Here is a 14643-nt window from a genome sequence, read left to right as displayed (position 1 = left end):
AATAGCAATAGCTCTTCCTGTTTCTCCTGTCATTGATATCATAAAATGGTGTCCTCGTTGCCAGTTTCATTGATTGTTCAATATAATGCTATTGAGAATGAGATAATTTGAGTGAGCTGGCGTGTGATGTTTTTAACAGTACTTTATTAGTCGTTTAAAACTAGTACCATCGACGACCTCTCTTGGTACAAATTGGGTCACGATGGGTCAGAGTTTTAAACATGATCATTGCTGTGCAGACTAAGAATTTCCTGTATAGCCCAGTCTAGGTTTTTTTTTTCATCGTAATCTAGGCTGTATCATCTACTTGGATTTGGAGTTCCTTTTCAATTAATTAACAGGGCCTGCGTATAGCATGTATTGAATTACCAATTTTTCAAATGAACTGATTTTTTTTTTATTAATAGGCCTAGTTTTTCCTCCCTGCATTAATCATTACACTGCTACTACTCTTTAGTTATAGGTTTATTAGTACATGTATAATGCTATTTAATAGGTATTTTAATAGATTAATTTGATATATTAGTTAATGCATTTCAACCCAGTTTTATTTGAGCATAACAATTTTAAAAATTCAAAGGCATTATTTCAGTTCTGAAGCTATAAATTTGATAACAAAACATTATCCAGTAATTTAAATAAATTGTACATTTTACGACATATATTTGAACAATATCGAACAATACCTCCGATTCCTTCTAATTATTAAGCACTTTATGTTCGGATTATATACACAAATTATAAGTCCATGGCAAGGAAACCAGCTTTTAATTGGAAGGTAACTAATATTCAAGTCACTCATCAGTCAGTTTTTTTTTATATTTTGTTGGTCGACGGCTTAAACAACACCGTCATTGAATAAGCCATGTTTTAATAAAAAGGACATGACTCCACAACTTATATAATTAGTGTTGAGATAAATTGTAAATTAAATTTTCCTGGTAGAAAGTGCACTGGTCACTGGTTTATTTTTGGAATTGGGTTAATATTGGCCATCAAGATCTGGTAATAGTTGACCAAGTTATGACTACCAGATAATTCAATATGTATTATAGAGCCCTCTGAGAAATCAATTACAAAACTGTAGATTACTTAAATTTGATGTAGATTTACTACATTGTTGACAAGATGCATATAAATCTTTTTATTTTTATTTAATTTTAATTTTTTTTTATAATTTGATCCAAAAAAAAAACCAAAATGAGTACGGTAAGAATTAAAATTCATGTATGTAGGCATATATAACTATTATGTGGTTTTTAGTGCAGTCTTGTAAAAAAAAGAAAAAATGAAAAAAAAAATTGTCTAAAATTGTTTATATACAACAATGTTTTTCTAAAAATACTAGTATCCATTTTTAAATTAAGGTAATTTGTTTATACATACATACATTCATGTGTGTAGGCCTGTAACTATTTTGTAGTTTTTAGTGCAGTCTTGTCAAAAATGGGAAAAAAATTTGTTTAAAATATAATTATTTCTAAACATACTAGTATCCATTTTTAAATTAAGGTAATTTTTTTTTATACATACATTCTTTCAAAATGTGTATTTAAGATATGTAAGTGAATAGGCATTAGTATTTTTACAAGACCTACATTTAATCTCCACTCTAAACTCTTAACCAGTCCATGAATAAATAGATTTGATAAGTTTTCGAGTTCTACATTTGCATAACACCTCAAGACCTAAACATCATTAGAATGGGTAGATAGATAACATCCGCCGAGGAGTCCTACATTTGAAGTGTGAAGGAGGGAAAAGCCAAAAGCAAAAAGAGTAACATCTTCATTATCGCATGTCAAAGTTGATGTCACGATAACGCAAAGTAGATTTTATACATTTATTGATAAAGTTTTTATGCTGATTAAGTTACCTTTGTTTATTCTAATTAATTATTTAAACATAACATTGTATACTTTTTTTTAATTGAATATATTTATTGATTTTCAAAAATGTCCAGTTAATGGATGGAACTTTAATAAGTAATAATTTGGAATATTAGCACAAAAAAAAAATTTAATTGAAATTCCATCTTAATCAAACAGCCTCTTAATATTTACATTTTGTTGTTTTTTTTTTAAAAAAAAACCCTTTTCTTAGGGCAAAATACCTTTCAAATGCAAATTATTCTTACAAACTTAAAACTATATTTTGTTTCTATATCTAATATTATCTATTGTAAAAATCGTTTTGATCTTTCTCAATAGTATGTTTCAATCTATTGATGTTTTCAACATCTTAATGTTTTTCTTTTCTAACCCAAACAAAGTATTAGTGATAAATACATTTAAAAGATAATTTGACTTCTTCGTAATAACATGAATTCTTGTTTGAACGCTTCTCTTTGATGTACTCTCACGGGAATCCTGATAGCGGTCACGGAGCAACGAAGATCATACGATCAAACACATCTGATGCGAAAATGTTCGGGGACAAAATTTAATTTTTATAACTATCTCGATCTTTGGTTTCTACATTTGTTTCTTAATCCGCAGCTCAAACTGAAACTAGCAACATCTAATTAATTAAACCGAAGTCGGTTTTTTAAAACGGCAACCCACTTCTGCATGACCTCTGTTTGTTGTTTTTTTATTTCCTTCTCGAGCTATAATACTCGACCATTACTTGTTTGGTATTGGAATTAATACGTTAACTTTCTCATCATTGCGTTTAATATCCTGACTCGAAAGTGTGCGACCATGTGATATGTGTCAGAGATACTAATACGTGGCCATGACTTTTTGAGTCCGGAATCAAGTAGTTTCTCGCGGATGATAGTATAATCTCCCCAGAAGTCGTTGTGCACTTACGTTGAGCAATTGAAGAAATCTTATGTCAATCGAAACAAATCGCCGATTGAAAATTTCTGTAATGGCAACAGTAGTAGAAGTTGAATTAACGCATGTAATGCCATCAATCTGTTGTCAGATAGGAGAATTCTACTCAAACATACTCGATGAATAATCGCTTGTCTTGACCTCACCATATCCAAATACTTTTTATATAGGATTTACTAAATGTATGCACGTTTTTAAGTAAATTTCTAACAAAAGTCTTTAGGATTTAAATTCTTGGGAATACTTACCTAATCTTATTGATAACTACTCCTTAAAGATTTAACTTAACTAATGTGTCCGGAAAAATACTCAATCTTGTCATTTCTCCTTATTTATATTGTAGTTTTTTTGCAATTCATGTCTGTAGTTAAAGATGTTTTATGTTTTTTTAGTTTTTACTCAATCATCTATCTATTAAAAAATACTTTTACTGTTTTATTTTTCTTACATAGGTATACGCCACCCAGGTTCTAATGTCCCCGGATCAAACCCAGTCGGCAGGCCGTTGGTGGCGCTGCTCGATGGCCGCGACTGTAGTATTGAAATGCCCATACTAAAAGATGTTGCTACTGTAGCATTCTGTGATGCCCAGTCTACACATGAAATTCACGAGAAGGTCAGTTTTAAAATAGCTTTTTCAATTTTTTTTAATGTCTCAATGAATATATAAGAATTATTTATAGATACCTTTTTCACAAATAATAAATAATATGGTCTACATAAAGAAAATCTCTCGAAAGTCTTGAAGTGGAGTTACTGTACTATTTCATAGAAGAACAGACTTGTATAGGAATTTAACCCACAACAGCAAGCAGCAAAGCAGAGTGCCTATCTACCGCTTTTGATTTGCGATGATCTGGAGCCTAGAAACTGGTTGCGCTGGTCACTACATTGTACGCATGTGCACACATTGGGATGTGCTTCATTACTCAACTTCTCTGGTGATGTCCAAAATTTGCATAGGTCATCTTAACTGGAGAATTGGAAAATGACAATTTATTATAAAAAGTAATACTAAATTCTCAAATTTAAAGTACCTCAAAACATCTATGCTTTTTTATTATTAGGAATTTTTTTAATATATAGTATTTATTACAGAAAATATACCAAAGTCTATTAAATCAACAAATGAATTTTTTAATTATATTTTAGTCACATGATGTCACAACATTGACTTTTTTTCATGGAAAGACAATGATGCTTTGTTCAGCTTTTTTAATATTAAGAATTATTTTAATATGTAATATTTATATTACAGAAAATATACCAAAGTCTATTAAATCAATAAATTAATTTACATATTTTAGTTACATGATGTCGCAACATGGAAAGACAATGATGCTTTGTTCAGATTTTTAAAGAATTATTTTAATATATAATACTTATTACATAAACTATACCAAAGTCTATTAAATCAATAAATAAATTTTTCAAAATTAATTTACATATTTTAGTCACAACATTAATTTTTTTTCATGGAAAGACAATGATGCTTTGTTCATTTCTCAGACAGGTGAACAATGTACATAACAAAAAATAATAATTTATCGCAACATGACAAGGGAATATACTCACAGATGGTTGGAGTCACATCAAACAAGATCGCTATAAGGCAAAAATGGAGAATACCATTGGTAGCAGTGATGAATTAGTTGCGAAGGAGAAACATAATAATAAAACAACCCATTCCTACAATAATTACACCCTATAAACACAATTCCAGCCTTGATAATCTCACATAGCTACTTTGCATAAATTTGTTGAATAATGTTTACCGTTTTTCCCCCTGAATACTTGAGTGAAGGTGTCATGTCGTTGTTTTATACTTATCACCCCCTTCTGAGACTAGTCACCTCAGTAACAACATGATTGACAGTTGTGCCAGAGGGGGCAAGTGCATAGCCTTGAATGAGCTAGTTGTAGTAATGAAAATACATTTTTCCACGAACAAATCATATTAACCGTTTCTTCAATTTTGCATATGTTTTTTAATGTGATGGATTTAAGACGTTTGTTGGTGTTTAAAATAATTAAATACATTGATCATATAACCAAGGTATTATTAACTAATAATAGCCATTTTACAAATTAATAAATTGGTGGTTGTTTAATTATTTGGTATGTTACTTACTGTTCATAAATTCAAATTAGATACATTGCAAACATCACATTTCAGTTAGTAAATTTTATTTAATGTTAAACATTTTCTCCTTTTTGTTATTCTTTCAAATCTATGAAAAGAAAACTGTTAAAGTAAACTTATACTAGTTTCCGTAAATTCAAATCAAGATTATCATTTTTTTAATATAACCAGTGCAAAAACTTACAAGTAGTGATAGTATCGGCTTACATAATATTCTACTTGGCCTAGCGAAATTCAATTAGAATTAAAATAAAATGTTCGAAAAAACGACATGTTATTTTTATTGAAACTGTCAGAGGCAGAAAATAATCAAATTTAGATTAGTTAAGTATACACATCACGATTTGCGATATTACTTTTACCAATGTCCTTGAGAAATAATTTATACAAGTTGTAATAATTCATACTATCATTGAATTGTGTTTGGATTATATTCAAATTCTCAATGAGATCCTTGTACGTTGGTTCACCACTTGCAGTCAGTCGTGTTTGCGGAGGATGCCAGTTATGGTAGTTTTAATAATAAATGGTAAACTATATTGCAAGGCTATCTAGATTTGTGTTTGCCAAACTCGTGTTTATATATTGAAAAAAACAAACATGTTATTATCTGTATATAATTCTTTACGTTAAACAATTCATGAATATGTAAGTGTGCGATGTTTCGTTTCATGAATGGTTTAACGTAAAGAATTAAATACAGATAATACAAAAACCAGATGAAAACTTTTTTTTTAAAGATCTTATATATATATATATATATAAATTATATATTTTTGTTGTTTGAATTATAAACCAATCATAATTAATTGGTTAATGAATTAAAATTTATAAAGCTTTGTCTACACTCTCAAACTTTATGTCACAATAAAATGTAATGTGTCAATATATGGACATGATAATGTCGTATCAATACCATATTTGAGCATATTACTATCATATATGGGCAGTTTGATAGGGTAGATAGGGCTTTAGACACACCAAAAAAAAATCCTTAAAACCCTATGAAAAAAGGTGAAGAAAAAATGTATGCCAGCACTGAAAACCATCGAAGTTTTAAAACATTTTTCATCCAAAAGTACTGTAGCATGTCTAAAACATTTCATTTGCATTACATCCATACACAGGATAATAAAATATTGCAGTTATACCAGAATATTAAAATAGTCATTACATTTCTAGTTTAGTTTTTTGCCTACAGTAACATTTTACTTTATTTGAATTATGTCGTATTACTCGTTTCTAAATAGAAAATCAACCGAGTGTTTTAGGTGACAAATTTAAATGCGGATCAAACAAGCTGTTAATACTGCATCTAGAAGGTATAGGATATAGGATAAATTATTATTCACTGGTGGCTATTTGAAAAATTATTACCAATTTGCTTGCTACTATGGATAGAAAATAAAATCTGGGTTAAGGTAAAAAAATCAGGTAGTCAATTCAATTTTGTGATATGATTTAAAATGTTGTTTTAATAATAAATAGAAAATCTGGGCCAAGTTAAGATGTACAGTAGGCAAGTAGTCAATTTCTGTGTCCTTTATATTTATTGTCTTTAACCCCCGCCACCATTCCTACATATTAGAGGAAGGAAACGTTTCATATTGGGCAAATTAAAAGGCCGGAAACCTGTGAAGGTCATATTGTGTGTGTGTATGCTACCACCTTTGTTGGTGGTTTCCTTGGGGTAGGGATAAGAGTCAAGATGTATTGTAATTCACACATTGCAATGCATTCAAATTAACAGAAAGCTCTCTGCACTATCAAACAAAAAAAAGTGTGATGTATCCAAATATGGTAGTGATATCCCCAAATATGGAAGTGATATCCCCAAATATGGTAGTGATATGACATCATTGTGTTCATATTTTTTTGTCACATAAAGTTTTATAGTGTAGACAGAGCTTTATTATAAATATTAGAGTAGTTACATAACCAGCCTAACATTTCTGATTTTCCAGAAAGTCTCTTTTTTCACTAAATATCATTTCAATCATATAAAAAAAATGACCTTTTTTTTCCATTTTTTTTTTAAAGTATCAATTTTTTTGGAGTTATAACTATGTTATATACCAATGGCAACATTTTACAGTTTTTATTATACCATATAATATAAGCAAAATGAACCTCATTTAGCAGTCGCATCATACTTTATGTATTTAAGTATGCTACCACCAGTAGTAGAAACCAAGTATACAGTATTATTCTATACATGGCTTCATTTGTGCACATAAATCACAGTATTTTATTCATTTAAAAGAAGTCTTTTGTGACTATTAATTATGTAGTAGCACCAGTGTGATATATATAATCATATTATGCTATTAGTCATGTAATGGCCTTCACCCTGTATAAATGTCTACACTTTTCTTTGTTGGTATGCCATTGTAGAAATACTTATTGATTCTGTACAAAATATGTACTACACAATTCCTAAGGCATGGAGCAGTTTCTTGGGATTATTAATTTTACTTTGATAGCAATTAATATGATGATTAATAAAATCAATTAGAAATTATTATCATAGTCATCATTAAATCTTCATCATTGTCAAGATGATCATCACTATCATTGTGATTACCGATGCTGGCAGCCATTAATTAAAACTTTAAAAACACAAATACTTTGATAGCAATTAATAAGATGATTAATAAAATTAGAAATCATTATCAGTATCATAGTCATAATTAAATCTTCATCATTGTCAAGATGATCATTATCATCCTGATTACCAATGCAGGCAGCCATTAATTAAAACTTTAAAAACACAAACACATTCGGCACTAACATGAATTGATCCACGGTAATTCTAATATTACATATTAAATCGTCTATTCTTTAATTGCTCTGACGTCTTATCCTTCTTGTCTGGGTAATCTTAAGTATCGGGGAGAAAAACCATTCTTTAGTATTAACTATTCTTATTTTCTGTCAACAATTATTACAAAGTTTTCTCAATAGTCTTAATAATAATTATGCAAAAGGGTGTTTTGAATTACAGAAATAAATAATTTAGAAATTTACTTCACACATGTTAATGTGTGAACCTGTGTTGAAGTAGTAATGAAGCGTGTTACCAATTTGCACTGATACTGAGCCGTTTGTAGGATTGTGTAGAAAAATTCCTTTGTTGTATTTTATTGTTGGTTTTAGTGTTACATTAGGTCGCATTGCCGTAGGCTAGGAGAGATTAAATATGGTTGTTGCATTATTTGCTTATTTAAAATCAAACTGCTGTTTGCAGCAATTTAAACACCTTTACTTAATATTAAAAGTGATAGTTTTATATATGATTGTTTCGAATAAGTACAGAAAAAAAATATATAGAGCTTGATATATTTTTAACCTTTGTAATATACTGTATTGAATATACTGACTGACAAATAATTGGTTAATTAAAATTTAGAAGTTAAACAATGTTAAAAAGAATATCCAGTATTCAAAATATAGAACAAACATCATACAAATTGACAATACTGTACTAAGCATATTTGATCATAGATGTATACAGTACACATAATAGATTAACAGTTAAAATGAATCTCTGACACACGTGGCTGTTTTTTCGGAAACATGGACTAGTCGGTACTTTGTCGGCACAACGGCGTCATCTTAACATTTCTCGGCATTTTGAAGTGGCGTATAAAATCAAGACGAGCTTTTCACGTTCATCAACCTGTACGTCGTAATCCTGCATGTACTTTGCTAGTAAATCGTTGTGATTCTACTTGCAACGCTAATAGTCATTTAGTGTCAGCTCTATTTTGACTTAGCTATGTCCACATTGGTGATGAGGCCATGAACCAGCGTCTTATTAGTTTTTCTTTAATATCTCGCTTGTTTTTTCTCATTTTGTCTTTGATAAGCACTTTAAAGATGATTATTTTAATGTGTACATTATTGTACATTTGCACAGAGGATGTCGTCTTCAAAAGACAAAATATTTGACAATGCAAATAATGATTATGTTGGTTTTTTATTAATATTCAGTTACTAATCCTTAAATCAATAGTATTAATATTGATAGTAATTATAATGGATATTAATTATATTAAGTTGGCTTGAATTGATACTTGTAATTAATACCATGTAATTTGATTGGAATTTTAATATGTAATTAAAGTAGTATATAAATAGATATATAAATTAAATATTTAATGTTTAATCATGTTGGTTTAAAATTAATAAAATATGATTTAAACAAAATTGTTGTACAGACAGTATAATATAGACTTTTTTTTATTCGTTTACTTTATCATCACTTAAACAATACTATGGTTTAATTAATAAATTTAATTAATATAATTTTTCAATTTAAATTTAAGTAAATATAACATTTTCTTTTATAGCCTTTTTATTTTTTCTTTTATTTATTTTTTTCTTTTTATGTGGTCACATCAATGTGTCTATTAGTTCACACATAGTGTTTCCATTCATCTATATTTGACTTACAAATTTCATCTTTATTGCACGATGATAGACATAATAGTATCTGTAAACTGACGAGATAATGAAATTCAGGAATATTAAAGACATGGGTAGATGATTTGCACAGCTCGTTAATTCGATGCGCCACGGACCACTGTCGTAATGCCATATGCTCCACCATGTTACGTTACCAGTTTGATACTCAACAATAGCTCATACCACAATGCAGTTCACGTCGACTAAGCTGAGCACACGCAGAGTTAGTCACCGAAACGAAGACATCATCATCATGATCGTTCAACGAAACACACGATGATCATCAGTGATCGTGATTTATTACATTCGTGTTCAGTAGCATCTAGCTTCCAATCTATCATTTGTTCAATTCGTAATACCATGCATTGTTCTACAGACTTGTGTAGTACTTGAATATTAAAGCCACATATTTAATATAGCATTAAATATTGGAATTGAACAGACATAAAAAAATGATTTTATGATAGTTCTTTTATTTGTTTTTTTATTATTTATAAGATACATTCATTTAAGATAGAAACAGTATACTTGTATGACTAACAAACTCAATAATCTAGTCTTCTGTATTGTAATGGTATACTAACTAAGAAAGCTAAGCAGTTTATTCACTGTTGTTCATTATCTATTGGAAGCAGGGCATATAATATGTAAAATAATATTTATGCAGAGCAGAAGTGGTTGAATTTATGGGTCATTTATAAATTGCCTGACTTTATGGCATTGCTGAGGAGACTAGAAAAATGATAATAAAATCATGACAATTGGCGTTATTTGCAAGATGATATTCTCAAGTCAAATGCTAAACAAAGGAGACTAATTTCTGAACTGTAATTATATTTGAAGAAAAATGTAGGAGTTATTTTTAAAGAGAATATTATGATGCTGGATACAGAAATTGTAAAAGTCTGGCAGTTTTTTTACAATTGTTAGAATTATCTGTTGAAAAATTGATAACATTTTAAATAGATCTACCAATATATGTTTTAACAATTCAGTCATTTGGGGTCTCAAAGGTGTCCCCTTAATAGAGGTTTACTTTACTGTACTACAAAATTATAAATTTGGTAAATTCAGGTACAATCACAGGGATGGATCCAAGAGGGGGACCCAGCCAGCCCCCCCACCCCCTACATTTCTCAAAATGTAATGCAAAAGATAGAACATCAAATTAAGCTCAGCATTTCATTCAGCACCCCCTCCCCCCCTCTTTTTTTTTTCTAAATCCTGGATCCACAAATGTATCAATACATAATATTAATATCTACAACTTGAAAATGAGTTCCATATTTTAACAACCATTTTGATTTGGTTTTAAATTTCAAAACGAAATAAAAAAGGTAATTAAAGGAAGGAAGTGTAACAGTTGGTATTAAATCTTTAGTTGATGTTTGTTGTCATGAAATTAGTTCCTGTAATAACAAGTACATTGTTTGTTAATTCTCATGGGTGTTTAAGGAACTGTAACAAATTCCATTATTGGTGTCTATTGTTTCTGGAACAAAGGTTGTAATATTATGTGATAATATTAATACTTCATTCTTATATAGTGCATATAAGCAAGCTCTCAATGCGCTGCACATTATTAACCCGGTCATTTTTTGGGATCAAACACGTATGAAAACATACTCCCATAATAATGCAGCTAGTAATCAGCGCAAAGTTGTGTCTTGATCTAACCGGGTACCCATTTATACACCTGGGCAGAGAGAGGTAAATATAAGTAAAAGTGTCTTGCCTGTTAGGATACAAGCAATGTTGGATTCGAACCACGACCTCACGATCAGTAATCCAACACACTAGCTGCGTCACACGCACTTGGGGTGTATATTATAGGTTTTTTTTTTGTGGTTAAGTATATTCTTTGATTTTTTGATAGAGATACTGATACTATTTATATCTATACCCAGTGGGGTATTGCTTGGGTGACACGCTTCCCTAAAACGACAAACTACTTTTTAAATTCTATTTTTGACCAACTAGTAATATTATGTTGTCACTCCTCCCGTTGTAAAAAAAAACATGAATCTGCTCCTGTATCCACACCAAATTTCTTATAGTGTTCCAGCTAGATGGTATCACTAAACCTCCAGTGTATTGCAGTACATATAGCATACAAGTATAGCAAATACATAAAACAGGAAGGTAGAACAACAGTACATACAGTCACCATAACAATTTATCCATGTCATTTAAAAAATTGTATCGTTTTATAATATATGTGCATTTCTATTTAGCTTTACCATTTTCTAATTTGCGTGCTATCCATTGCTAACTACATTGATTTTTTTTCAAAGTATTATTTGTCTCTTAGTCTTATCTCCAATATCTGCTGCGTAAAATTAAAAGAATGTCATTATTCTCAATAGGCTATTTCAAATGCCAAACCTTTATCAGATTATTGAATCATATATCAAATAATATGTAAATTTAATATGGATCTTTTTCCTTTCCCTCAGGTTTTATCTTTTATTTCAAGGTTAATCAATATATTTTTTTTTTCTCCTCTCGAAAACTTACTTTGATAAGACTTTTAAATATGTCAGAGTTAGAGTGTTGTATTTTTTAATAGGTTACTTTATGCGTGGGTAAAGAAATGAATTTCTAACTAAGATTAACTGTATTGAGTATAGACATAGGGGGTCTGGATAAAGACCTATATTTTACACTACATTTCAACATTATCGCTAATTGATTTTCCATTAATTACCAGAATGTTAGCAAAAGGTTATATTGAAGCATTGAACTATTGTTTATGAATGACTGAGAAAAGATTGTATGAAAATGTATACACAAACTTGTATGGGTATGTTAACAATACCATTGTGTGTAACATATGATTGATGTGTAAGGAATTATTAATCAAACTACACATGTATTGCTATTCAGTGTGCGTTTTTGTCAATCATTATATTTCTTAGAATTTTTATTTGCTTGCCAATTTCATGATTTAAATTTCATGGTTTTGTTACTGTAAAGTGCCTTATTTGAATGAGAATTACTATTAATGATCTCATTATCTGCAAACCAACGCAACATTAATGTAGGAACACAAACAGAGTTAATTATGTATTTGACATATCAAGGTTGTTATTTATTTATTTATTTATAAACGTATTTTACATGGATGACATTTTCATTAAAATAATGTTTTAAAATAATGTACCAAGCAAGGCAGGAAATTCAACTCATGTGTACTACACACACTGGTATGCTGGGTGAACAAAACAAATTATTATTATTTATATATAAATTTAGATGTAATGAGAAAACATTTTTCTTGATTTTACCTAGGCAATCGGCAATACGTAAATAAAAACAAATGATGTCTTACAAGCATTCTTACAATCACAAGTACATTTTGATATTCGTGTTATATGAATTATCAAAAAATGGTAACTCTGCCTCAACAGCTCAGAGATAATTAACTTTTATTATATAATAATGATAATAATAATGTTATATATAATTTTTTGTTCATTTCAGGTTTTAAATGAAGCCGTGGGGGCGCTGTTGTACCACTCCATCACATTAACCAGAGAAGATCTGGAAAAATTCAAAGCCTTGCGAGTTATAGTACGCATCGGTTCCGGCTACGATAATATTGATATAAAAGCTGCTGGAGATCTAGGTAGGTTTAGACGAGGTTGTGAAACTTGTTGTTTTTGCATAACGACTCACAATTCAAATGGACAGAATTATCGACGACAGAATTTCATTGAGAAAAGTAAACAATACAAATACTTGAAAAGATGAACTGGATAACTTGTTAAATGCGATTAAGTAATACATAAACGATTGATATTGACCTTTTTATTGGATAGAATATTCAAACAAAATTGTTGTAACACAATCACCTCATGCATTGACACTGTTGGTTGTTTAAAAGTTTATTAGAACGATTTCTATACAGTACTGTAGCATCTCTAAAAATAGTGTTAAACCCTGTGCCTCTTGTCCTAGTCAATTAGAACCAATATGTTATGTTGACATTGGGCTGTGTTATGAAATATATTGCTGTTTATTATGTAAACCTGCATTTGGTTGATTAAATCCTTGTCTAGATTTGACTTATATAACATCATGACCTTTTTATCCAGTAGCAACCTGCAACTGTAGACATAATAAGTTAAATAACAAATTTATTTGGAAATTAAAAGTAGACTTAAATTTATATGCTTACATTTTTATTTTACCGATTTAAAATGTCGCCTCGCTTCTTGTAGGTATCGCTGTCTGCAATGTACCAGGCTACAGTGTGGAAGAGACGGCCGATTCCACCCTCTGTATGATACTAAATATATACAGACGGACATTCTGGATGGCCGATATGCTAAAACAAGGTAAAAAGCTGGGAGGTGTTGAACAAATCCGTGAGTCTGCTGTCGGAGCAACGAGAATAAGAGGCGAAACCCTTGGAATCATTGGGCTAGGTTTGTATATTTCAAAATATTTGCAACTAAACAATCCGGTACTAGAATCACTGGTAGTTGACCCAACAACCTATGATATAGGCACTCAGTTACAGTTATACAGCCAGCTTAACCAAAAACACCCAGAATTTTTTTTAATGCTTTTATAGACTTAATCATATTTTGGACCTCAACCTTGTGTAGAGTATGTGAACCCATAAAGCTGCAGGAAATTATACTATATAACCAGCAATAAAATCTTTATTATAAAATGATAAGTTCAATAAGAGTATAATTTAGAAGATAATATTTAAAAGTACAATGGGGAGATGGTAATACATATAAATAAAACAGAATTATTAAAAGATATATTGTCCCCCTAAAAATATTTTGTTGAATATGCCATTTTAATGACCAAAAATTATCGAAAAAATGTAATTTAAAGCAAAGAAATACTATTAATGATTATACTATATTGTCTGTCAGACAATGGTTTTTGGTTAAAATTAACCGATTCTTTTGTCTTTTTATAAGTGAAATAACTATTTTGGGTTTTTTTTTTACAGAAGTGAATAACTTTATTAAAACTACAAAATGGCCTATATAAAGTTTGATTTATTAATCTTCATTTTTCATGTTTTTGGGGGACAATACATCATTAACATTGTACTTATTACATTTTTATGATGGTAGTGAACTGTTTTCATAAAATAATAAGTTTGCTATTCATATAGCCATGAACAATTCAATAAGGTTAGGAAGTTTACATTTTATATGAACCATA

The 14643-nt window shown here is 29.8% G+C and overlaps 2 protein-coding genes across 5 annotated transcripts in view; both read left to right on the top strand.

The window, feature by feature from the left end:
• LOC144837772 (transcription termination factor 2-like) overlaps positions 1–14643 on the top strand; it is a 165335-nt gene that overhangs the window by 110454 nt on the left and 40238 nt on the right. The window lies entirely within an intron of this gene.
• Positions 1–14643, top strand: part of LOC144837775 (C-terminal-binding protein 1-like) — a 66184-nt gene that overhangs the window by 46510 nt on the left and 5031 nt on the right. For all 4 annotated transcript variants that reach the window (XM_078693024.1, XM_078693023.1, XM_078693025.1 and 1 more), the window contains 3 exons: positions 3293–3456; positions 12934–13078; positions 13674–13880. In XM_078693024.1, coding sequence (XP_078549150.1) covers positions 3293–3456; positions 12934–13078; positions 13674–13880 — 516 coding nt within the window. The remainder of the gene's footprint in view (positions 1–3292; positions 3457–12933; positions 13079–13673; positions 13881–14643) is intronic.

This window comes from Antedon bifida, chromosome 3 (genome assembly GCF_963402885.1).
Source record: "Antedon bifida chromosome 3, ecAntBifi1.1, whole genome shotgun sequence".
In the NCBI taxonomy this organism is placed as follows: Eukaryota; Metazoa; Echinodermata; class Crinoidea; order Comatulida; family Antedonidae; genus Antedon; species Antedon bifida.
This window is presented reverse-complemented; position numbering and strand designations above follow the sequence as displayed.